The sequence below is a fragment of the Lytechinus pictus genome, unplaced genomic scaffold (genome assembly GCF_037042905.1).
Source record: "Lytechinus pictus isolate F3 Inbred unplaced genomic scaffold, Lp3.0 scaffold_31, whole genome shotgun sequence".
NCBI classification, from domain to species: domain Eukaryota; kingdom Metazoa; phylum Echinodermata; class Echinoidea; order Temnopleuroida; family Toxopneustidae; genus Lytechinus; species Lytechinus pictus.
The window spans coordinates 266,152-293,709 of record NW_026974151.1 but is presented as its reverse complement, the minus strand read 5'-3'; the positions used below and the strand labels follow the sequence as shown (position 1 = coordinate 293,709).

General features: G+C 36.1%; 2 protein-coding genes across 2 annotated transcripts; both read right to left on the bottom strand.

Annotated features, from left to right (window-relative positions):
* Positions 1-10,005: 10,005 nt before the first annotated feature.
* On the bottom strand, positions 10,006-25,813 carry LOC129266805 (uncharacterized). Its single transcript, XM_054904599.2, has 9 exons — positions 25,735-25,813; positions 17,158-17,309; positions 16,617-16,670; positions 15,992-16,131; positions 15,367-15,460; positions 13,228-13,398; positions 12,238-12,385; positions 11,529-11,641; positions 10,006-10,846 (listed from the first exon to the last, which is right to left on the bottom strand). Exons 1-9 carry the CDS (start codon positions 25,811-25,813, stop codon positions 10,532-10,534), a joined length of 1,266 nt encoding a protein of 421 aa, XP_054760574.1. The 3' UTR covers positions 10,006-10,531.
* On the bottom strand, positions 17,969-20,500 carry LOC129267686 (uncharacterized). The gene is made up of 2 exons (XM_064115393.1): positions 19,098-20,500; positions 17,969-18,479 (listed from the first exon to the last, which is right to left on the bottom strand). The coding sequence occupies exons 1-2, from the start codon at positions 20,498-20,500 to the stop codon at positions 17,969-17,971; spliced, it is 1,914 nt and encodes a 637-aa protein (XP_063971463.1).
* Positions 25,814-27,558: the final 1,745 nt, after the last annotated feature.

The following is a 27,558-nucleotide window of genomic DNA, read 5'->3' as shown; positions in this document are numbered from 1 at the left end:
ACACCAGAACTGACTTCAAGAGATTGTTGTAAGATATTTTGTTTTAATTTTGTTTAAGTACATAATTTGTAAATATATTTGTATTTCCTATATAAAAGGAAATTCAACTAAAATCTTCCTTGTTATTTGTTGCAGTATCGTAACACTATACAGTTGTCACTGTATCTTTTTTAGACGTGTAAGATTTAATAACCTAAATTTGACAAGAATTTCATGTTTAGGCTAAGCTGAAAATAGCAATTTTCGGCTCGCTCGCTACGCTCGCTCGCTAAATTTCGTACAAATTTAAATTTACACTTAAATCGCCTCTAAAGAATTAATTCGAGTACTTGATTATGTGGACTGTTTGTTTAAAAGTAAGGCTACCGGGATGAGGATGGGGTTGGGATTAAACACTTTTTCAGATATTAGGGGCGCAATTTTCGCGCTTGCCCCTGGCGCCGTTTTCCCTAGATACCCCGCTGGCTATTGAAATTATTGCAACTGTCTAGACATGACCGTGAACCGGTCTAAACCAGAATTTAAGGTTAACAAACTTTGAGCATGGAACTTTCCAGTGAATGATAATAATGGGGAAAATTTTGCTGAGAATTGAATAATGAATTTATTTTTGAATGAACCAAAAACGAAAGCGTAGCAGAGTTGCTACACTGCGATTGCTGTGAGAGATTACTGTTATTACTCAAGTTTGCAATGGTATTACCCCGGGTTATAACCAATCGAAGCCATCCAACATTACCCATATTACCCCTCATCACCCTGTTGTAACTCGGTAAAATGTCGGTTTCATCAGGGTGATGAGAGTAATATATGTTTGACTTGGAACATTTCGCTGGGATTACTGTTATTACTCAAGCTCACAATGTTATAACTAATCAAATCCATCCAACATTACCCATATTACCCCTCATCACCCTGTTGTAACTCGGTAAAATGTCGGTTTCATCGGGGTGATAACAGTAACTTTTTGGACTTGAAAAATTAACTGGGATTGTTGTAAGTTTACTGTTATTACTCAAGTTCGCAATGTTATAACCAATCGAAACCATTCAACATTAACCATATTACCCCTCATCACCCTGTTGTAACTCGGTAAAATGTCGGTTTCATCGGGGTGATAACAGTAATTTTTTGGACTTGAAAAATTCACTGGGATTGCTGTAAGATTACTGTTATTACTCAAGTTCGCAATGTTATAACCAATCGAAACCATTCAACATTGCATATTACCCCTCATCACCCTGTTGTAACTCGGTAAAATGTCGGTTTCATCGGGGTGATAACAGTATAATTTTTTGGACTTGAAAAATTCATCTGGGATTGCTGTATACTCAAGTTTGCAAATGTTATAACCAATCGAAACCATTCAACATTACCCATATTACCCCTCATCACCCTGTTGTAACTCGGTAAAATATCGGTTTCGTCGGGGTGATAACAGTAATTTTTAGGACTTGAAAAATTCACTGGGATTGCTGTAAGATTACTGTTATTACTCAAGTTCGCAATGTTATAACCAATCGAAACCATTCAACATTACCCATATTACCCCTCATCACCCTGTTGTAACTCGGTAAAATGTCGGTTTCATCGGGGTGATAACAGTATAACTTTTTGGACTTGAAAAATTCATCTGGGATTGCTGTATAAATGCAAGTTTGCAAATGTTATAACCAATCGAAGCCATTCAACATTACCCATATTACCCCTCATCACCCTGTTGTAACTCGGTAAAATGTCGGTTTCATCGGGGTGATAACAGTAATTTTTTGGACTTGAAAAATTCACTGGGATTGCTGTAAGATTACTGTTATTACTCAAGTTCGCAATGTTATAACCAATCGAAACCATTGAACATTACCCATATTACCCCTCATCACCCTGTTGTAACTCGGTAAAATGTCGGTTTCATCGGGGTGATAACAGTATAACTTTTTGGACTTGAAAAATTCATCTGGGATTGCTGTATAAATGCAAGTTTGCAAATGTTATAACCAATCGAAGCCATTCAACATTACCCATATTACCCCTCATCACCCTGTTGTAACTTGGTAAAATGTCGGTTTCATCGGGGTGATAACAGTAACTTTTTGGACTTGAAAAATTCACTGGGATTGTTGTAAGTTTACTGTTATTACTCCAATTCGCAATGTTATAACCAATCGAAACCATTCAACATTACCAATATTACCCCTCATCACCCTGTTGTAACTCGGTAAAATGTCGGTTTCATCGGGGTGATAACGGTAATTTTTTGGACTTGAAAAATTCCCTGGGATTGTTGTAAGATTACTGTTATTACTCCAATTCGCAATGTTATAACCAATTGAAACCATTCAACATTACCCATATTACCCCTCATCACCCTGTTGTAACTCGGTAAAATATCGGTTTCGTCGGGGTGATAACAGTAATTTTTAGGACTTGAAAAATTCACTGGGATTGCTGTAAGATTACTGTTATTACTCAAGCTCACAATGTTATAACCAATCGAAACCATTCAACATTACCCATATTACCCCCTCATCACCCTGTTGTAACTCGGTAAAATGTCGGTTTCATCGGGGTGATAACAGTAATTTTTTGGACTTGAAAAATTCACTGGGATTGCTGTAAGATTACTGTTATTACTCAAGTTCGCAATGTTATAACCAATCGAAACCATTCAACATTACCCATATTACCCCTCATCACCCTGTTGTAACTCGGTAAAATGTCGGTTTCATCGGGGTGATAACAGTATAACTTTTTGGACTTGAAAAATTCATCTGGGATTGCTGTATAAATGCAAGTTTGCAAATGTTATAACCAATCGAAGCCATTCAACATTACCCATATTACCCCTCATCACCCTGTTGTAACTCGGTAAAATGTCGGTTTCATCGGGGTGATAACAGTAATTTTTTGGACTTGAAAAATTCACTGTGATTGCTGTAAGATTACTGTTATTACTCAAGTTCGCAATGTTATAACCAATCGAAACCATTCAACATTACCCATATTACCCCTCATCACCCTGTTGTAACTCGGTAAAATGTCGGTTTCATCGGGGTGATAACAGTAATTTTTTTGTACTTGTAAAATTCACTGGGATTGCTGTAAGATTACTGTTATTACTCAAGTTCGCAATGTTATAACCAATCAGAGCCGTTCAACATTACCCATATTACCCCTCATCACCCTGTTGTAACTCGGTAAAATGTCGGGTTCATCGGGGTGATAACAGTAATTTTTTGGACTTGAAAAATTCACTGGGATTGCTCTAAGATTACTGTTATTACTCAAGTTCGCAATGTTATAACCAATCAGAGCCGTTCAACATTACCCATATTACCCCTCATCACCCTGTTGTAACTCGGTAAAATGTCGGTTTCATGAGGGTGATAACAGTTTTTTTTTTAAATAGTTGGGATTACTGTTATTACTCAAGTTTGCAAATGTTATACCCGAATCGAAGCCATTCAACATTACCCATATTACCCGTCATCACCCTGTTGTAACTCGGTAAAATGTCGGTTTCATCGGGGGTGATAACGGTAATTTTTTGGACTTTAAAAATTCCCTGGGATTGTTGTAAGATTACTGTTATTACTCCAATTCGCAATGTTATAACCAATTGAAACCATTCAACATTACCCATATTACTCCTCATCACCCTGTTGTAACTCGGTAAAATGTCGGTTTCATCGGGGTGATAACAGTCATTTTCTGAACTTGAAAAATTCACTATAGGATTGCTCTAAGATTACTGTTATTACTCAATTTCACAATGTTATAACCAATCAAAACCATTCAACATTACCCATATCCCCTCATCACCCTGTTGTAACTCGGTAAAATGTCGGTTTCATCGGGGTGATAACAGTAATTTTTTGGACTTGAAAAATTCGCTGGGATTGCTGTAAGATTGCTGTTATTACTCAAGTTTGCAAATGTTATAACCAATCGAAGCCATTCAACATTACCCATATTACCCCTCATCACCCTGTTGTAACTCGGTAAAATGTCGGTTTCATCGGGGTGATAACGGTAATTTTTTGGACTTGAAAAATTCCCTGGGATTGTTGTAAGATTACTGTTATTACTCCAATTCGCAATGTTATAACCAATTGAAACCATTCAACATTACCCATATTACTCCTCATCACCCAGTTGTAACTCGGTAAAATGTCGGTTTCATCGGGGTGATAACAGTAATTTTTAGGACTTGAAAAATTCACTATAGGATTGCTCTAAGATTACTGTTATTACTCAATTTCACAATGTTATAACCAATCAAAACCATTCAACATTACCCATATCCCCTCATCACCCTGTTGTAACTCGGTAAAATGTCGGTTTCATCGGGGTGATAACAGTAATTTTTTGGACTTGAAAAATTCGCTGGGATTGCTGTAAGATTGCTGTTATTACTCAAGTTTGCAAATGTTATAACCAATCGAAGCCATTCAACATTACCCATATTACCCCTCATCACCCTGTTGTAACTCGGTAAAATGTCGGTTTCATCGGGGTGATAACATTAATTTTTTGGACTTGAAAAATTCCCTGGGATTGTTGTAAGATTACTGTTATTACTCCAATGCGCAATGTTATAACCAATTGAAACCATTCAACATTACCCATATTATTCCTCATCACCCTGTTGTAACTCGGTAAAATGTCGGTTTCATCGGGGTGATAACAGTAATTTTTTGGACTTGAAAAATTCACTATAGGATTGCTGTAAGATTACTGTTATTACTAAAGTTCGCAATGTTATAACCAATCGAAACCATTCAACATTACCCATATTACCCCTCATCACCCTGTTGTAACTCGGTAAAATGTCGGTTTCATCGGGGTGATAACAGTCATTTTCTGGACTTGAAAAATTCACTATACACTCTAAATTACAGGGATTTAAATTTAAATCTATAGGATTTATTTTTAAATCTTTCATGTACTGTAGGTAGGGACCAATCGATGTGGATTGATAATTACTCTTCGCTAGGATTAAAAAGTTTTAATCTGTAAAGGATTAAAAAATAAGTTCAAAAGATTTAAATTATAAATCTTTCTAGATTAAAATTAACCCTGATAAAGATTGAAAAACAATCCTTTTCGGGACTTCTTTTTTTAAAATCCTCATAGAGATTTAAATCAAAGTATCTCCATTCTAGATATGCTGAAGCAATGAAATTGAATACTGAACACTCCAAAATCAAAGTTTGGTAAGTTTGATTTATTAATATCATTGAAGCTCAAAAATATACATAACAAAACGTTTATAAATGAAAAATACACAATTTGCACAACATATCTTTGGCAAACTTGGTCTTAAAAAATGCGAGACATTACGACAGTCGTGGATTTTGTACGGGGGGGGGGGGGTCAAAATGACCCTCCTCCCCAAGTCAGATAAGGGTTAAAGCTCAATTCTAGTTTCTAATTCTATCATATATGTCCTCATATTATTCCATTTATATATAAATATACCTGTGCCAAATATTGTTATGGTCTATGCATGATTGCCAACGAATTTAGTGTTAATATCTGATGGGTTTGATGAAACCGAGGCTACTATTGGTAAGCTATTCAGCCAGTGCTGTGGGCAAGGCAAATCACTGCGGTCCGGTGCAAATAGCGGGCATGCAGCTCGATCATTTGTTTTGCGTGTGGTCAGCGCTAAGTAGTAAAAGGCACTGGCCCAGATCGAAATGATTTCTCAGTGCTATTGCTGATCAAATTCAGTCTTAGAATATATTTGGTGGCAAATCCTTTTGTTCACTGGGGTTTATTGAGAAAATCTTCCATATTATTGTAAAATGGAAGCAAAATACAAAAAAAAAAATTCTGTTTCCCAAAACTTGAATTGAGCTTTAAAGAGATGAATAGCTTGAAAAATTGTACAATGTATATACATGAAATATCATGGTAAATAGAGACCTAAAGAAGTAACCAGACACATGTTTAGATTTACTAGTATACATTGGCAGAAATATTACGAATAAGTATACAGAGGCAAAACAGTTACCATTTCTAATACAACACTGCAAAAAGACGGAACACTTTAACATTTTAAAGCATTTTAAAGCAGCAATGCTTTTCATGGAAAGTTCAATGACCTTTTGACCTCTGTCGAAAGTGACCCATACATGTATTGGAATATTCTTCTTTCTTTTTCTTTTTTTGCAAAATAGAGAATTAAACATCCACATACAGAATAACGCTTCTGCAAACTAGAAAATTAAGCACACTTATACATTTTTGTTGGTTGCTTTTATCACTGACCATCAAGAACGTTTATAGGCTGTTATAACTGACCATCACGTACATGTATAGGCTATGTTGAAAACCCACTTTGCACAGACTGTACACTGGAAGGGAATTAGGCAGTTGAACCTACCCTGCCTGAGATCGGTGAATTAAATAAGACCATGCTCATATTGTGGTCATAAGATTTAATAACAATGACTGCGACAATGCACACTGAGAAAAAAAGTTATTATACCCAAAATAATGGTTTGTTTTCCAATTTCCTGTTTTCAACTTGTATTCCTGACAATTTCAAGCATAGTTAACAAGTTACCAACAACAATTTTTCTACTGTTATTCACAATACAGACAATCTTTTAAAATCAATATTCTAGGTTTTCTTTTTTCGGTTTTGGAAACAGAACAAGGCAATAGCCATGTGTCTCGCAATCATTCTAGTAAATTGATTCTGATTAATAGTGAAATACCAAGAATAGCTTACTTGTATGAATAGAGAGAGAGAAAAAAAATGGTTGCAGTTATTCAAGACCTCATTTGACCTTTGATCCCCAAATAACGGACGGACGGACGCCGCCAAGGATCCCTTAGTTTCGATCCACCTCGGTGGCTCAACAAAAACTAAATTATTTGCATATACCTCAATTCATATTGGTCTAGTCAAAATATGAAATAACCCAAAACAAATCGCAACCGAAACGATTTCACCACCATTTACTTAAAATAGCTACCAGAACAACATACTATAAAAGTTTAGGAAAATCGAAGTAGTGGAAAGCAGTAAAATTTGCATAATATGCAAATAAGGATCACACTATTGGTTCGAAAATATGTCTATCATTTTCACAGACATTGAATACACTGGCTTTAACACATTTAATAGGTAACTGAGATCCAAATCAAAGATAATAATCCAAATTATGATGAAAATATGAATTTGTTCATTTCTATTGCTGGAAGCCTATTTGCATATTCAACCCCAAAAAATGAATCAAAACATTAGATAAGACGAATTATTTGTTCTAATCAAATAATAAATGCAATTTTACAGAGAAAATAAGAATTTCAATGAAGGAAGCTTATTTGAATATCTCAAAATGTTCCCATCATGTTTATTCGCATATTTTTTTTACACTTGAATTATTTCAATATGGTATACATATGCAAATATATGAAAAATATGAATTTCCTTTGTTCGCTGATGTTAATTTGAATATTGGGCAAATACTTTTCATGTTATAAAGCTAAAAATGTGGTCAATGGAAACATGAATATAATCATCATTGTTTTCATGTGGCACTTTCATGGAAATCTATAGGGAAAAGAATTTTCTCATACGGAAGATGCTAATTTGCATATCATGCAAATTTTACGGCTTTAATTCCCTCTAATTTTCTCAAACTTTTAGTATGTTCTGGTAGCTATTCTAAAGAAATGATGGTAAAGTCATTTATGCTGGACTGGACTGGACTGTAAGATCTATATATAGGCCAAGAGTATTAGCTTCAACCTGGACATTTTTCATAACAAGGTGAATTCTTTCAGGATAGGTTTAGAAATATGTGTAGAATAACATACCGATACTAAAAGTCCCCGAAAATCCCAAGTGTCGCTTTTCCGAAATCCAAGATGGCGTCCAAAATGGCTGCCATTTTCAATTTTTATCAATATTTTAGCAGGTAGTCATGCTGGAAATACAAATGAAGTGTCTAAACATATGTTTAATGGCACAAGGAATCAGATGAAATCATTACTGAAAGCTCTCAAAATGCCCAAAACAAGATGGCGCCCAAAATGGCTTCCAAAATGGCCACCATTTTTCAAATATATTATAATTTTACAAGATGATCTAAAAAATAAGGCATCTAAATATATGTTTCGATGCACAAGGAATTCAATTAAGTCTTCATTGAGAGATTTGAGAATTCATTAATACAAAAAAAAAAAATCAATATACAGCCGCCCCCCCCCCCCATTATACTAAAATGGAACCCCAAATTGCTGACAAATATAATGCTATTTGTCAAAGTTGGAATGACTTTGCTACCAAACTAACTAGACAAACACAGAAAGTATCTTGCAATGTAGCAATAGACGTATGCTTCAAGGGGTAGAGACTGAAGTAGATTCAAGTATTCAATATAACCCGATAGTGTCCTGTACGGCCTTTAATCTCGCATGATATTATTAAACACTCAATAACTCCTTTTAATTTCTAAGGTAACAATTTATCCTACGGTTGCGTACAGATTGGACGTATTCATTACTCAATGGCTGACTGATCACCAATTGAAGACAAAATGAACCAATATCAATATCCACAAAGTCATGTGACTCCATCCTCTGTGTGAGAAAGGTAGTCATCAATTTCTTTTGGAATTCACATCAGGCTTATTCATCAAAGCTATGAGTTGACTGGGCATGAACCGAGTACAAAATAAATGAGTTAATGGTTTTTCACACAACTGTTGGAAGGTAGTTATCCCTCTTGATTTTGTGACTTTTGATACTGGGTCATTTTGTCTTCAAAAGCTGTGCTCAGTCAGCCTTTGAGAAAATAATTCAAATGTTAAAACAATTCCCTGATAACCACAGGAATCACCTTTTGGTAGATGTAATCCGAAAATAATTATTATTTTGGAAATTATAAGGAGTTCTTTAGGGAAGGGATTTTCTTGTCTTTATGACAGAAATTCTAGGAAGCCCATTGTTTCTATAATGTATACAGGTACAAGTCCATCAGACAGGAAGAACTTGGTATTGCCCGGTTATGCACTCCACATATTACATTATTATTGACCATTAATTTTTTGGTTACTTTTAGTCTTAGAATACGATTTAATTCAAAAGCAGTGTATTTATCATACACAAAGAATTTCCGAAGTTTAATATTGTAGTCCAAACTGGCTAAATGTCCTTATAATGTACATGTTTTTGGTTCATATCAGACACAGAATGATAAAATCCCGTCTGTCATGTTCTATTTACACTGAATGAATGGAAGTGTAAACTAGATTCAGATGTTCTTTGAAGGTTTGCATGGTGGTTGAGATAACGTGGAGAAGGTTTACGGTACACCATGTGGGTAGTCCTGAAAAGGACTGTTGGGAGGATAAGATGAATAGAGAAAATAGTGAGAATAATATAGGAAGAGAGGGCGAAGGTGAGAAGGAAGAGAGGAAAGGGAGATATTCTTTCGTGAGAATTGGTGAGTCCTAAAAAGGGCTGTAAACCAGATGAGAAGAGTAGGAGAGTAGAGTCTTGGCGGCGATGAGTAGACGCGATGAAGAGATGAGTCTTCATCGCTTCTACTCATCGCCGCCAAGACTCTACTCTCCTACTCTTCTCATCTGGTTTACGATCCTTTTTAGGACTCACCAATTCTCACGAAAGAATATCTCCCTTTCCTCTCTTCCTTCTCACCTTCGCCCTCTCTTCCTATATTATTCTCACTATTTTCTCTATTCATCTTATCCTCCCAACAGTCCTTTTCAGGACTACCCACATGGTGTACCGTAAACCTTCTCCACGTTAGATTCAGATGGTTTCTCTTCATTATTCCTCTGTTAAAGAACACTATAGAGGCATAGCTTTATACGATTATGAATATATAACATCAATTTTACTATACATGGATATATGTTGGCCCATATATCCATGACCATGATTAGGCCTATTTTCTGTCTCTGTGCTATTCAGCACACTATTACTATGCAGTAATTGGACCTTGTTAAGTCATGGTACAAATAAACGCATTATTAATTCTTAGAATTGTATTCCCAAAACGATTGCACAACACATAATATGCCGAGAAAAATTGAAAAAGCATGGTTGAGAATGATAAGTATGTTCAGTCCCATTTGACAAGTCTAATCACACATGAATGATGTTGAGATTGTAGCTTTAAAAATATTGGAAAAATTCACATTGTTATGGGGCAAGTCAAGGTATTTTACTCCTATATTACCGACTAAATCCAGGATTGATGATTATATAGGAATATGATAGCCATATAGCATGGATGAGACCAAACTTCAAGGAATATTGTCCATTTTATGTCAATTATACTCACTTTTCACTATATACTTAATAATGTATTATGATACACAACAACACAAGTAAATACTTAAGGATCGCTATAGATAGAGTTTTGTCAAGACTTTTTTATACACATATTCCTAGACCTATCCTGAAAATCATCAGGAAAATCAGTTTGTTATGAGAAATGTCCAGGTTTGGGCCTATTTTGACTTAATGCTCTTGGACTAAGAGTAAATTAAGAGGACTTAATGGCACATGCAAATGAACGCACAGTAGGCTTAACCCTCTGCGTTGGCCAAATTTCGTAGACAAACGCCGCAAAATAATCGTAGAAATGGGAGAGAATGTCAGGATAGGTAACGCCAAAGATGAAAAAACATTTGAATAACTTGTCAAAAGCTTCCACTATTGTTGCCCCGGCGCTCACAGGAATGCTGTCCAGGCACAAGAAGTACTGCTTCTGTCCAGTCTCCTTTCCGAGGGCTACTATGAGGGGCTGCCTGTATTCCTTCTTGATCTTGTTTATAGCTTCCTCCATGTTTGTTCCTTGCTGTAATTAGAATTTGAAAACATATATATGTAGATGTTAATGACAACATTATCCTGCATCCTGCTTAAAGATAATCTTGAGTTGTGGTAATGAAAAATAAATCGGAATGAAAGTGGTTAAATATGTCCACATATGTCCACATATGCTTTGCACGTGGTCGCTGCATAGCTGAGCGAGGCAAGCTCATTTTGACGGGACGTCAAAATTGTCTTCATTTGCTCATTACTCAGCTGTTATACATTTTCTTTCAAAATAACTTGGCAGTTGTCATTTATTTATAGTTCCGAACATTCAGTGTAAATTTCTTGTGATTCTGTGGGACAATATTTTTTTACATTACCAATACTCAAGATTACCTTTAATTCAAAGATATCAGCATTTTGAAAGAGGATTTTTTTTTCAGGGTGTGTGTATTTTAGTGTGGGTGGCATTTCAGTCTACAATAATGATTGTATAGTTACATGTATAGCACAAAGGGACAGTTACCAAGACCCACAAAAAGGTAAATTTACCTTATCACAACTCACAAATGACTCTTGACCTTAGTGTGGCTATTACTATGAGAGAGGCTAAGATATGTATGACATAATCATCTACATGTAGATCATATATCCAAGAACCATGTCTAATAATGTAGTAGTGCAAAATTTTCAGAATCGAAAGGAAACCAACAATTACTCACTGGCACATGCTGTATCAGGTACTGCACTGCAGCAGACCTGCTACAGTTGACCTTCGATTTTGTCACAGGCCGATGGAGCACATAGAGAACAACCAGAAGTGCACAAAGATCTCCTGAAACATGAATAAATAAAAATGAATAAAGTAGAATATTTTTAAGACCTTTATACCTTAGGAGAATTTAACAAGGTGATCTATTGATCACATGTCACCATTTGAATAGAAAAAAAAAATCCATGCTGCCACTGGCGTACCGGTGGGGGAGCTTGAGTGGGGGGGGGGGGCTGCAGCCCCCCCCCCAAAAAAAAAAAAAAAAAAAATTTCCATGACAAAATTTCATGCTCTTTTTCCGTGTTTTTATACCAAAAAACATTTCATTAAACATGTAAAATGTAAATCAATACCTTTGTCGATCATCAATTTGGTATTCAGGTTCATTATGATGCATAATTTGCTTCCTTTGGGAGCTCTAAAATTTTCGGCTCGCGCTTTGCGCTCACAATAAAATTATGAAGGATAAATTCAGTGAAAAATACAACATTACTGTGCATGAATTACTATTTACTCTGGAATGAATAAATTCTGAAAATAAAACTTTTGAAAATATTTCCAAGAACTTCCAGGGACCTATGATAAGTTCAACGATGCATGAGGTCTTAAAACCATGAGTTGATTCAAATTCAAGAAATGAAGTAAAATCATGAACCTACTGTCCGTATCCTGGTAACGCTCTATCACTTGCTTGACGCTATGATATTCTTTCTGGCCCAGGAGTATGATTTTCTCTCTCAAGGTTGACCATTGGGTAATGAACTTTTCCGATTCAGCTTTGTGCATCATGGAGAAATCTATTCCAATCTGGGGAAACAATGCAAATGGATGACAAAATAATTTTATCAAAAACAATTAAAATACTTACATAATATTGGATGGACTTTAGGGGGATATCAGACATTTTTGACAGAGCTACAATCAAGAGAAGGCAAGTACAATATCATTTCAAGGGCAATATATTCCATATCCCTTAAGAGTAACTCAAGCCAGTATTTTATTATCACTTCATCACCCACAGATTTAATCTATACACATAGATGTAATGAAAGCATAATTGCCCCAAAAGTGCAGACACTTTCAAATTATAAGGCGCAGTAGTCATCACAATTATATTTCTATTGCTCCCGATGATTTGGGTAATAATATTTTGGTTCTAAATTTGCAAATTAACTAGAGCACTCGGGGTACCCGTCCAAGCACATGTATCCCCAAAACTGTCCTACCACCACACCAAAATTGATAGGTGTCTTCCCTTTATCATAATGCACCTTCACGCCAAATTTGAAGATAATCCGAGAAGAACTGCAGCCGGTAGAGCGCTCACAAGAAAATGTGTGGTTGCCATGGTAACGCTTTGGCGTGGCACTTCTGAAAATTCCATTTTTGACAACTCCATGTTATATCGGTCCTGTTTACCAAATATCATGACAGTTGGGCAAAAAACAGCAAAAGTTACAGGTTATAAAATATTTCCACAAAAAATGTTACCATGGCAACGATGACCCCACCCACACTAAAAACTCTGTTCGGGGGATACAATTTAGCCCAAATTTCTTTCCTGACCACCTCTAAAAAATAAAAGAAATTCAAAAGTATCAATGATGTGAGAGTAATGACATGATAATTTCATAACACAAATAACTTACCAACTGTGGAATGTCTTGATATCTCGGAAACAAAGTCAACACTTCTGTAATAGTGATAGGATTACCACTATCCATAATGATGTGCCGTCTGTACTTGTGCGTGTCCTCGAAATACTCCATGTGCATAGACATATTTCCACGATGAGGTGGTGAAAACTTCATCCAATCAATCTGAAACAAGAATAAGATACTGCAAATGAAAATGTGACATGCTCCTAGAAGGGTTATAAAACAATGAAAAGAAACCATAAAATGCTTTTTCCTCATAAAGTGCATGTAATTCCTAAATCAATGTCAGTAATCTGTAAGATGGTCAGGAAATGTGCATATCCTGAGATCATAAAATCATTGTCCAGGTTAATCCCCATATTTGGGACCCTCTTTGAAAAATGACAGCCTCAACCACAAATAGTCCACATTTCAAATGACACACTCACCTACAATGCAGACAGACACAAATAAAGGGAGAATGGCAGACAAACTGAACCCTGAACTGTTAATGCAGAATCGAGATTGAATCCAATGACCAGGGTAATACACAGCAAGATTTTTGGTCAGTTACTTATAACTTGTAAAGTGCTCTATAAGGAGATGATGAACGGAATGGAAACATGGCAGTAAGCACATGCAAAAGTGAAAAACAATGAGAAGGAGGGGAAGAAAGAAAGGAGAGAGGGTATAAGAGGAAGTATGCTGTTTTAGTGGCTTCCCATACTTACAGGTTCAAAACCAAATACACAAAAATGATTACTCTTCTTATAGACTTCTTAAACCAATTTAACACCCATCTCTTGATAAACATGATCCACAAGTATCTCTGATACAATTCTCATGAAACATCACATACATCTTTTAGTTATCCATTACCTTTTGCTGGATATCCTGCTGTTGGAATGCATCAGTGGCTGCTTCATCTGCTTCATCTGCTGAGGTTTCATTCATTTCTTTCTCAGACTTCTTTTTTGGAGTCTTCATTCTTTCATTTTGAGATGTTCTCACATTTTTTAGTCTGTACTGGATGAATCCAGACCCATCATGTGAGAAGAAATGTTCCTTCATTGAAGAAGAAGAAGAAAAAAAAAAAGAACTTCCAGTATTAGGATGTAATAGCAACACACCAAAATTAATTTTTAAAAATACATTTTTTTGTTTTTTTGTTTGAGAATAAATACCTGTATAGTTAGCTAAACAGATATCATTCATGAACAACAGTAATAAATTCAAATTTGTAAGTGAATTTTGCTTATTCTGCTCATGTGTTCTGTCTGACTCATAGCATTTTAGATTAAAAAATCACTAAAAGAAGGTCACACCCACATGGAAGAAATAAACCTAGGGTCTTTACAAGTGAATCACAAGAGCATCCAATGCTGGTTACTGTACATAGGGCATATTGCAGAGTGTTCACCTGATAAGAACGTCACATACAGAAATCCTGGTATTTTTAACTTAAATGATGAGTTTGAATGTTTAGAGATTCAATTACATATTTTGTGTTTTTTAAGAAGAACCAGGAGGGATTTGAATCTGCTATCTGGGCAGCGACTATACCACCAGGCCATCTCTGGTTTGTGGAATAAACACGATGAATTAGAATCAAATATCTCTGAATCTCTTAATTTTGACTTATTAATATTCAGGGTCCCCAGTAGGACAATAGGTTATGAATGTTAGTAGGATTCATATTGTCCTACTGGGGACCATGGATATTAATAAATCAGAATTAAGAGACTCAGGATATTTGATTCTAATTCATCGTGTCTATTCCATGGACCAGAGATGGCCTGGTGGTGTAGTCGCTGCCCGGATAGCAGATGTTGCAGGTTCGAATCCCTCCTGGCTCCAAGATTTTCTCTGACTTGTTTTTCATTCATATCCAGATAGTGCATTCGATCTAACTGGAGTTACACTAAAAATTCTTGAAGAAATACTCCCATGAAGCCTACTAAAATTCATAGTTTGTGTATTTTTTTTTTAATATTTACAATATAAAATCATCTATATAACAAAAAATATTTGGCACATTGTTCTCTTAATACATATTTCATTAAACCATATGAACTAAGTACAAGCATGCACATGAACATGTATGTCACCATTTCAATTTTTTCTATATGTTAACATTCAATGTTTACTTACATGCCCTTCCATTCCAGGTGTGGTATCTTTGGTTGAAGGCCATGTACTAACTATCTCTTTAGCCAACAAGGTCTTCTGTTTAGTTGGTGGCCACCTTCATGAATGTTTAAAAGAAAGAAAAAAGAAAAATTATACAAGCAGCCATTGACTGTTTATGGACATATGGTAGTAAGATGAGTTTGACATGGACAGTCTTGTGGTCTGGAATTTCGAAAATTTGCAAAACAAACTTTTCCAAACATCTCTATCTCATTTTCATGACTTTAGCGCTTAGAGTAATACACATATTTTGATATAAATTTAGGAAGTCTTGACCATCAGGTACCATGCTATGAGTGGCCCAAATTAGCCTATAATTTGTTCAAAAACCATTTGAGATAAGGGTATGAACTTTAACAGGCTTATTCATTATTGGATGCTTTTTCTACATGACCAGTTGTGGTCAATCCAAGGCAAAGATTCCCCCTCCCCCCACTGAGAGTTCACCAAAATAGCCTAGCCTTTTTACCTTTGAGGTCGTATATAAAGCTGCATGTAAAAAGTATTAACAACAGTAAGGAAATTCATTCAATGTAGTTTTCATGGGCAGTTTATGTGTAATTTACATCGAGTGTTCACTACTTACAAGCCATGTAGGTCCACAAGATGTCCAACAGCCATCTTCACTAGTGCCTTCCTTTGCTTGGTAGACAATGTAGAACCACCATCAAGATGCTTCACTAGCTCTCGTCCTTCAGATGAATTATTCATTGCTTCTTTGAGATTCTGTAAAAGTAACGCCGTGTGTTAATTCATTGATGATATATTGACAATTATTATCTGAACTAAAAGTATGATTTTATCATATTACAGATACTGTACAAATTTAAAACATCATGTAAGCATTCCATTATATTTTTTCAAGTGGCATTATTCATGGCCAAAAAAGAAACAAACTTATTTCAGTACATTTAGGGATAAAATATGGTCTTATTAGCTAATATCAAAGTACATTTAGCTCAAGCAGTTTTAGTTCCATTCTATTTATGTTAAAATGCCAAAAACTTTAATTCAGTTGAAAACTATTTCGATTTTTCTTTTGTACCAAACAAATGAGTGTTTTCAAATTGGGATAACTGACCTGGAATGGGTACCAATAAATTTAAACAAGGAAATTTTCACCATCATACCGAGTTAATTTTTTCATTGTTTTATTTCAAATTTGAAGACATAACTAAATCTTGTAAATAGCATTAGGGAATACAGCTTACCATTACACTTTTCAATTTTTTGGGAACTGGGCTATCAGAAGTTGCTGGAACATCCTATGGGTAAAAATGAAAAAATAAAAAATTAAAAAAAAATACAAATACAAATTAATCACAGAAAAAAAAAATTACTATGGATTGACATTCATTCATGACATTCCTTCAAATAAAACTTGATAAAATGATGTTGGAATATTATATGAGTTTTTCACTTGTTGAGAAACCAAGACAAAAAAACAAAAAAATTTGAGCTTGATAACAGTTCACTTTTGAGTTATTAGATATCATAAGTGTCAATTTTTAATTTTTTTTTACACCTACATGTAGTATAATGCAATAAAGACAATCAAAATTTAACCAACTTCTAGCTCAACCTTTACACAACCGCACTTGACATCAATACATGACAGCATTAAAGGCAACTGAAGCTAATCTAAATCATCCATCTTTACAAAAAAATAACACATTCTTCATTTATAGCATTTCATATTCCGACATACATTTATTTAAAGTACATAATCGGACTACAAAAGAAAATACTTACATGCATAACGACTCCATCAGTGGTACTCTCCAGTTGTTTTTGTGACTTACTAATTGCCAGAGTCAATTTTCGTCTCAACCCAAACGATATTCCGAGTTTCTCAAGATCCCCCTCTGACATTGTGCGTAGAACCTCTAGGTCAACATCATTCTCTATACGGGGAAAAAGGAAAGATGCACAAGTGAAATTTAGGAAATACTATACATGTACAATGTACATATTTTATGTACATGTATTAACCAAAAATGTGCAGGGGAGGGGGGGGGGGCAATAGGCAAATTTTGATGAGTAATCCTCCACGTTTTCAGCGGTGCAATTTCACCCTTTTCTTTAAAGTTTTTATTTTCTTTGAACACTACATTTTTAAAATCAGACATCATTTGATAGAAGTACATGCAATTATGCATGTGATCGTTCATGACCAAAGACCAACCCGAACAAAAATATGAATTTATTTTGATTATTTTGTGTATGAAAGAAAAAGCTAATTAAGTGAGATATACATGTAAAGTTTGGTTGTAAGCCAGTCAGGTCTCCCTCTTGATTTATAATTTATTCAAACTGAAAATTGATCTAGATGATGAACTATACATGTACATGTAAGAAATTCATAGACATGAACAACTTGAAAATGTCCAAAAGCCTTTTTTATTTTTTTTTTCATAGATGAGGTCTAATGTTCTCTTTGTGCACATTTTCGTGTGCATGCCAACTTTGGTTTGCGAGGCCCCCCCCTAAAAAGTTATATTAATACAAAACTCAAAATTCATTAATGGGGCAGGAGCATACATGTATAATCACATCATTGAATTCATATGTACCTATGTTGTATTAGACTATGTCGAGGGCACAGGTACACTCTTGAACTGTTGTTCTCGTAGGATGATAATGCAGTCAAAGGCACATGATCAATAAGGTCATCAAGCGTCACCAAACTGTACTCAAACATCTCCATTTCTTGGACACAGAAGGCATGGAAATGGCGGAAAAACCCTCTATTCCAACACTTTCTAACAACAAATTTGATGTCTCCTGCTGTTGTCCCTGGGACCAAAATAACCACTATTCGACTAAACTGTGGTTCATCATCATCAATGGCTGTTGCCAAGTAGAGGTTAGGAATGTACTCGATTCCATACACTGTAACTTTACTGGCTGAAAAGATTTCAGTGTCCTCATGAAGGTGAAGGCTTTCAATGATACACTGACTTCCTTCCAATGATGAAACTGTAACAACACTTCCATTAATGCCTTCAAAATCTTCTCTTAGACCTTTTCCCATCCAAACAGCACACTGAATCACCTGGTGCTTGGCAGCGATGCTTTTGCAAATGTTTTTGAAATTACAATTAATTGCAGCCAATCTCTTGCCGAAATTGTGCTTAATTTCAAACCGTAGACATTGTGAAAGTACTAGTGGTCCACACATTCTCATGCACATCGGGTAGTGCACCATGTGATGGTGCTTGTTTATCATTCGGCTTTCAGGAAAAACGAGCTTGAAATGACTGTGATGATCGCAAATCAGGTATTTCAGTATTACAGTCTGAGGTATAGAAACTACTGGTGAATAACTTATATCCAAGCACTGTAACAGCAACAGTAGTAGTTCATAGTGCATGTTGTCCTGAGGAATAAGATCCCCAATCAGCAGAGGCAACATCCTAGTTAGACACCACATTTGGGAGGCCTTTTCACCCAATTTGTGGTCTTGTGCATTCCTTATTCGTTCCATTGAAAGGCAAGTTGGCTTGTTTTTCTTATCGTTGAAAGCATAATGAAAAGATGATAAGCGGTGATTAAGTTCACCCAATGTTAAGAAGTGATCAACAAAGAGAAGTTGGTTAAGTATGAGTTTAATCTCATACTGACACACTCCCTCAAGTAGGTCATGCATAACATCAAAGTTAAAATTATTCACACAGTGGAAAGAACTCAACCTATTCAATGGGCATTCATTTCTTATGCCACTATCTGGATCACCACGTCCCCTGTTGGCAGCACGCTGAGCTATTTCATCATGTTCATCCATTTCACGCAGTTGAAAGTCCTCTTCTGAAAACTTAGTTTGGGCTTCTTCTCGAGTCGCTTTGCACAACCTGCACAGCTTTCTTGCTGATGGGCTTAGAAAACCCAAAATATCATGTGCTGCAAGTGAGTCCCCAACAAATGAGACCAAAGTACCATGAACCTCTATCATGTTATCATTAATGAGGATCTCTACGCCATTTTCACTTTCAAGTCTTTTCATTTCATCAAGAAATGGTCGCAAAATAGCATTGAAGCCATATTTCTTCACGTCTGAGCTATAACATACTGCTAGAAGAAATATACTGTTCATAGTGGAATTGTAACATGGTGGGAAATTTTGAATGCTGTAATAAAACAGGCCCAATTTGTGGAGGCCCTTTTTGCTCCCTAGAGGGTTAACGACTTCCACATCGTCATAGTAGAGTACAATTCTAAGAGCATGTGGGTGATTATGCAACACTTCATGCTGATGATATTGTGTGCCATCCATATATCCCCTTAAGATGCCTTCTGGTGATTTAATTTCTGAGTCAATGAGGGCTCTTACATCTGGTTTCAGTACAAGTTTGAGAACTTCTAGCATAGGGAGGTACTGGAATGTCTCTGTGACAACTACTTGGTTTGTTTGGCCAGTTTTTCTGTCCAACTTGTGATCAATTCTTGTTCCCAATGCCCGCTCAACTGGAGGAACCAACATTAAGTTTTCAATCATGTATTTCATCTGCTGACCTGGTGTTTCAATACCCATATAAGGATTTTCAAGCTCTTGAAATTGATGATTAAGCTCCTGTACATCAGGTGAGTTGGTGTCGATTCCATGATGTTGCATTACAGTTATCATTCTTTGCCGTAGAGATGAAAGTGTTTCTTGAAACATGTTTTTCGTACAAGTGATGACACTTTGAATGGTAGAGTATGTGGTTGATGTTGAAGACCTTAATTTTATGACCAAATTCATAGCCAGCTTCTTCAATGAACCTAGATTGAAATCTTCCGGTTCATAAACATGTTCAGCATCTTCTACATCCTCATCATAGTTTGCTTGGTCATCCTCTCCTTCATCATCATCCTCTTCATGAACAAAGTCACCATGTAAAGGGTCATTATGTGCAACTGGCATGTGGGCATGGTGTCGACGTATGTGGCGTAACAGTGAGTTCATGAGGGTGAATGTTCGCATACAACCATTTTGACCACAAACAAGTGTCTCTCCATTCCCAAAGACGGCATGGGACATACGTAAATGACGAGCATACTCTCTCACTGTATCAGCATGAATAAGTCTTCCACATTTCAAGCATAACAATTCCATGATCTAATTCAAACATCACATTTCCTGAATACTGTAATGCAATGTAATTCTAAAACGCCAAATGCGTATTTTTGGGTCCAGAATCTGATCCGTATCACAAATGGGACGGGACTATCAAAGTGAAGCGATTATGACAGAATGTGTGTCTCCTTTGGGAAGTGTTGCCAAAGTTCTCTGAAACAAAAATATATTGAAAATATAGATTTATTTTCAAAATTCTAAATAATTCTGTGATAACTCTTTTAAAGGGGAAGTCGACCCTGATATCAAGTTGGTTTTAACAAAAGCAGAAAAATGAGAAAAATAGATCAGTGAAGGTTTGACAAGAAATCGATGAAGGATAAAAAAAAATTATGATTTTTAAAAGTTGCAATCGATCAAACGCAAACTGGCAACTCTGTGATGTCACATGCGAGCAGCTCTCATTTTGTGTACAAAATATTCCATAAATTTCCATTTTTCTCAGAAGGAAATAATTAATTTTCCCTGTGCATACAATATATTATTAAGCACGTGTGTTTATAAACTACAACAATGCTTTGATTAGGACAATGATCGCATTTGGAGAGTCTCGGGTGTTCGTTTGATTTTTTTTTCCAGCCATACCATCACCTTCGTGGCTTGCAACAAACAACAAAATTATAGCTGGTTTTAAGTGACCCCATTTTTAAGACCTTTGAAAATATTGAGCCGAAATCGCAATTTTGATAATGAAAATCAGCTTTTTAAATATATTTTGGGAGTTTTAATACTGAATTTGGATGTGGTCAGTGACTTTTTGTGTGTGAGCAATGTTTTGATTCCTGTGTGTTATATAATTTAGTGTTCTTGTGTGTGAAATTATAATTTTTAGTCAAATCACGGGCACTCCAGACTAGAGTCTAGACCTAGATCTAGGAGTAGGACTGGGTCCAGAAGATCTGAAATATTACAATTTATGACACGAGTCGCGGCGAGAAGTGCGTAGCTTTCCGTAACTCCTTCAATATTTGATAATTCATAATCATTACAGGAATGTTTGGCAGGAGTGCCCATTAATGCACAGCGCCCATGTCTGCGAAGATGCGTACCTGCGTTAGATCTAGAGAGTCTAATGTAAGAGTAGACCTAGACCTATCTAGTCTACAACAAAACATGCAATAGTCTAGATTCTAAATATCATTTTACATGCAGTTCAGGGCTTGCAAATTAAACTGCTCAAATGATATCAGGACTTTTCTCAATATTTTTGCGTCATTTTTGCATCAAATAGTCTTTGTAGACTAGATCTAGATAGACTAAAAATTGATATTGCATGTGAATGTGATGTTTTAATTGTTCTAGAGCTAGGTCTAGATCTAAACCTAGACCTATTTGAATTGCGCAGTTACGCGAGTTCGCAGACATGGGCACTAATCCACTCTTTAATGTTAAAACAACACAGGTCATGGCCGTCTTTTAATTCTTGTTAAAATAACAATTCTAACTTGTCTTGTCTTGTCTTGTAAATACTGCACTTGAACGCCTCAAGAGGCTATAAACGTGCAGGCCATTCATGCAATCGCTGCCGCTATATACTTCTTTTAGTTAGCTTTAACATGTTTTTGCTTAGCTGTTTCTTAAATGCAGCTAGATCAGGTGCATTTTTAGTGGTGGGAGAAAGTAAATTCCACTCTACAATTGTACGAGGGTAGAGGGAATATTTGTAGCAATCCTTATTTGCTCTGATTATATTGAAGTTTAAGTCATGAGACTGTCTGGTTATTCTAGTTGTTGGCCTGGAGGATGCTTTTGAAGTGATTTGATTTATATTACATGGAGTTATATTGTGTATTTCTTTAAACAAAAATATGAGCCGGCTACTTGTTCTCCTGTCTTGGAGAGTATCCCATTTTAGAATACTCATCATTTCAGTAACACTACTTGTGCGTTGATATTTGTTAGATACAAATCGTGCTGCTCTTCTTTGAGTTTTTTCAAGTTTATCTTGAAGATTTTTCTGGTGGGGATCCCACACAGAGCAACAATATTCCAGCCTAGGCCGCACAAGAGTCTTGTAGGCGATATCTTTAGTTTGAGTTGAACAATTCCATAGATTACGTTTCAACAATCCAAGTATACTGTTTGCTTTGTTTACGGTTGTATTAATATGATTAGTCCAAGACAAATTATTTGACAAATGAACACCTAGATAAGGATAGCTGTCAACGATGCCCAGTTCAGAGTTCCCTAGATGGTATTTATAGGGAGTGATTTTCTTCTTGTGTGTAACATGCATAATAAAACACTTTGATGTGTTAAATTGCATTTGCCAGATATTTTGCCATTCACACAATTTGTTAATGTCACTTTGAAGAAGATCACAGTCTTCAGTTGAGGAAATATTTCTGTACAATATAACATCGTCGGCAAACATCCTTACCCTGGCATTAATTTGGTCTGGTAGATCGTTTATATATGCAAGAAACAGGAGAGGGCCGAGGACTGTGCCCTGCGGGACCCCAGAGGTCACCAAAGCATCAATGGAGGTTTGACCATCCAGTATAACTCTCTGGTTTCGATTAGTAAGAAAAGTATCAATCCAGGCTTTGGTTTTCCCTCTAATACCAAGGTTATCGATTTTCAATAAGAGTCTCTTGTGCGGTACAGTATCGAACGCCTTACTGAAGTCCATAATACAGACATCAGTTCGGCCACGATCATTGAGTGTCTGTGCTAGGTCATTTACTAATCCAGCTAATTGAGTTTCACAAGACCTACCTCTTCTAAATCCATGTTGATTTTCACAGAGTATTGAGTGTTTATCAAAATGTTGCATAATATTAGTATAAATTATGTGTTCGAGTTGTTTGCATAAAATACAAGTCAAAGAGACAGGTCTGTAATTTTGTGGAAGTTTCCTGTCACCCTTTTTTAATATAGGGGAGACATTGGCATTAAGCCACTCTTTGGGTAAGTCCCCAGTTACAATTGATTTTTGATAGATTATCACTATCACTATCTCTATCATTACGAAAAACATTGTAATTTGATGGGAAAATTTCACCAGAGACAATACCAGAATGGAGCCACGACTCAGTTCCCACAATGATATCAGCATCCTCATCATTAATGAGGCACTGGAATCCTGCTAACTTGGCTCGTACACTTTGACAGTTCACATTTAGGATCTTAAGGTTACGAGTCTTTGGTTTTGGTTTAGATTTAGGTTTAGGTTTAGGTTTAGGTTTAGCTTTAACCTGTTCATTTAATTCAAATTTTACTTTTTTACATTTAGGACTAGATGTTTGGATAGGTTGTCCAATATGTAAATCGTTGTTTGACAATACAAGATCACAATCATTCAGTATCTCAAAGCTATTATCAGTTTGAATATCACTCACATCCATAAATAAGGAAGAATGAAAGTTTGGTGCTCCACAGTCACAACAAATCCAAGAATAAGAGTCATGTTTAGCAAGGGCATCAAAAACCTCCTGACTCATGCCCAAACAGACTTTATGAAACCAACCATTACAAGAATCACATTGAATACAATCTTGGCCCCATTTGGCAGCTTTATTGCATATTTGACAAGGATATTTAGTCTTGTATTTTGATTTGTTTTTCATGCCAGTATCCTTTGGACCAGAATCTAAAGCAGGTCCAGGATTTGGATTGATATCTCCAGCTAACATCAATAGCAAAGACAAGCCAGATTTAAAATTTGCTTGTCGTAATACGAATTTCATACCAAGATATTGATTACTATGAATGGAAACATGGAACAGACTCACCGGGCAGCAGTCGAACTTGAGAGAATGGCTAGCAAGAGGAGCAGTCCAGTGGTCCAATAAAAGCTGGTTGTCCAAAACATCCAACACCACTGAGGGACTTGTCGAAAAAAGGCGTAAACCAATGCATATGAAGGTTGCCACAAGGAAAGAACATGATGAAGACTTGAGGTAGCTCATGTTGATAGAGAATATGCAAGCAATGCACAGAATGCAGAGCAGATGAAGATGCCAGGCAATGCAAAAAAGTCAAGATAAACGTGGAGTGAATGCTGATTTAAAAGTTTAAAAATGGCCGCCAACATTTGCCAGACACACCCAAATACCACAAATTCCACAACTTTACAAGGACATTCCAATACACAAACACTCTAAAATATCCAGTAAAATCACTCCAATTCCAAAAAACAATATCACCACACTGAAGACCGATATAATATAAATGTACACCTTAAAAATGTAGAAAACCGATATAAAAATCCAGACCGTAATAGGCCTACGTTATAACCAACGCTGGGAAAAACTCCCAATCAACACACAAACCACTAGGAAAAGCCACCCCGACAGTAGTGGGGAGTGGTGCGCGAGCGCCTCGTCTGAGGTGTGGCACAATACGTGTGAGAAATGTAAAATATTTTGGCGCTAGAATTTCACCTTTGGCGAGTGAAATATATAAAAATGTGGTAATCTACAGTTTCTAAAAGGGTCCGCAACCCATTTGAACTAGAAATTAATTAAAACTTAGCAAAATTAAAACGGAAAAATAAGCAAAAAAACGGAGCTAAAAAGAAGCGACGTCAGCGCACGCGATGCATGATGGCAGTGTTCTTGCTCCAATTTTCATGAGATTTTAGCATGATTATTCATTAGAATTTACAGGAATACAAACATTTTTCTAGCTAACAGTAACAAGTTAGGGGCAACCATCATACTTTATCCCATGGCCTTAGTTCCACCCACCTCACCCTGGACTTAACGGCTGTCTAAGCAAGGCGTACATGTAACTGTTACATGTATGAATCTAGTATGATGGTAGGACTATAGTACTCGGTAAGAGTGCCCATTATGACTGCGCAGCGCCCTGGCCTTGTGCCTTGTGGCTTGTCTCGGAACTGGCCTGCAATTTTAGAATGACACGGGCGTCTTTTCTGTTAAAATAACAATGTTCTTGCTCAAATTTTCATAAGACTTTGGAATGCTTACTCTTTAGAATATCAGGTTTAGCATGAGAGTAATGATTACATGAATGCAAACATATTTCTTGCTCTTTTTCAAGTCAAATTTTTAAGGTAGCAGATCGGGACCAGCACCATTACAGCTAGCTTGAGCTTGATCACGACGCGTCGTGATCGCAGGCGTTAGTTACCGGTACAAAAGTTAGACCGTTCCGGGACTGTTCCCTACTTGTGAAAACACTCTTTCTGCTGTCATAAAATTAGTTATTCCAATACAGATAGCCTAGATAATACAAAATGTACTTACCCTCTAGTAATCTCTCTGTATCCCCTGCCTTTGGACCTAGCGTTTCCTCTAAAAACGCCTTCAGCATGATGTCAGCCATTTTCAAACGCCGACGGTAGCAGATCGCAGATCGAAAAATATTCCCGCGCTCGCATGTCACATGTCATGTGACAAAATCTTATCACCGTGATTGGTCAATTTGCCGTTAATTTTCTAAACTTTTTTTAATCTTTTGGGATTGAAATCAATATATTTGAAACTCAGATTAAGAACCAGTTTAGCAATCTTTTAAGATTAAAAATCAATCTTTATCGATTTAATTTCATTCAAATCCGGCTTAAGATTTAAATTTTAAATCCCTGTAATTTAGAGTGTAGGATTGCTCTAAGATTACTGTTATTACTCAATTTCACAATGTTATAACCAATCAAAACCATTCAACATTACCCATATCCCCTCATCACCCTGTTGTAACTCGGTAAAATGTCGGTTTCATCGTGGTGATAACAGTAATTTTTTGGACTTGAAAAATTCGCTGGGATTGCTGTAAGATTGCTGTTATTACTCAAGTTTGCAAATGTTATAACCAATCGAAGCCATTCAACATTACCCATATTACCCCTCATCACCGTGTTGTAACTCGGTAAAATGTCGGTTTCATCGGGGTGATAACATTAATTTTTTGGACTTGAAAAATTCCCTGGGATTGTTGTAAGATTACTGTTATTACTCCAATTCGCAATGTTATAACCAATTGAAACCATTCAACATTACCCATATTATTCCTCATCACCCTGTTGTAACTCGGTAAAATGTCGGTTTCATCGGGGTGATAACAGTAATTTTTTGGACTTGAAAAATTCACTATAGGATTGCTGTAAGATTACTGTTATTACTCAAGTTCGCAATGTTATAACCAATCGAAACCATTCAACATTACCCATATCCCCTCATCACCCTGTTGTAACTCGGTAAAATGTCGGTTTCATCGGGGTGATAACAGTGATTTTTTGGACTTGAAAAATTCGCTGGGATTGCTGTAAGATATCTGTTATTACTCAAGTTCGCAATGTTATAACCAATCGAAACCATTCAACATTACCCATATTACCCCTCATCACCCTGTTGTAACTCGGTAAAATGTCGGTTTCATCGGGGTGATAACAGTAATTTTTGGACTCGAAAAATTCACTGGGATTGCTGTAAGATTACTGTTATTACTCAAGTTCGCAATGTTATAACCAATCAGAGCCGTTCAACATTACCCATATTACCCCTCATCACCCTGTTGTAACTCGGTAAAATGTCGGTTTCATGAGGGTGATAACAGTTTTTAAAAAAAATAGTTGGGATTACTGTTATTACTCAAGTTTGCAAATGTTATACCCGAATCGAAGCCATTCAACAATTACCCATATTACCCCTCATCACCCTGTTGTAACTCGGTAAAATGTCGGTTTCATGAGGGTGATAACAGTTTTTAGAAAAATAGTTGGAATTACTCTTATTACTCAAGTTTCCAAGGTTATAACCAATCGAAGCCATTCAACATTACCCATATTACCCCTCATCACCCTGTTGTAACTCGGTAAAATGTCGGTTTCATCGGGGTGATAACGGTAATTTTTTGGACTTGAAAAATTCCCTGGGATTGTTGTAAGATTACTGTTATTACTCCAATTCGCAATGTTATAACCAATTGAAACTATTCAACATTATCCATATTACTCCTCATCACCCTGTTGTAACTCGGTAAAATGTCGGTTTCATCGGGGTGATAACAGTAATTTTTTGGACTTGAAAAATTCACTGGGATTGCTGTAAGATTACTGTTATTACTCAAAT

What these genes read in the sequence shown, in the direction of transcription:
- LOC129267686 (XM_064115393.1), bottom strand. Translation starts at nt 20,500, where the DNA reads ATGGAATTGTTATGCTTGAAATGTGGAAGACTTATTCATGCTGATACA. An exon ending in AATGAATGCCCATTGAATAG is followed by an intron (nt 18,480 to 19,097) that starts GTTGAGTTCTTT and finishes CATTTGCAAAAG; the next exon opens with CATCGCTGCCAAGCACCAGG.
- LOC129266805 (XM_054904599.2), bottom strand. Translation starts at nt 25,813, where the DNA reads ATGGCTGACATCATGCTGAAGGCGTTTTTAGAGGAAACGCTAGGTCCA. An exon ending in TACAGAGAGATTACTAGAGG is followed by an intron (nt 17,310 to 25,734) that starts GTAAGTACATTT and finishes TTCCCCGTATAG; the next exon opens with AGAATGATGTTGACCTAGAG. An exon ending in CACCTGGAATGGAAGGGCAT is followed by an intron (nt 13,399 to 15,366) that starts GTAAGTAAACAT and finishes TTCTTGTTTCAG; the next exon opens with ATTGATTGGATGAAGTTTTC.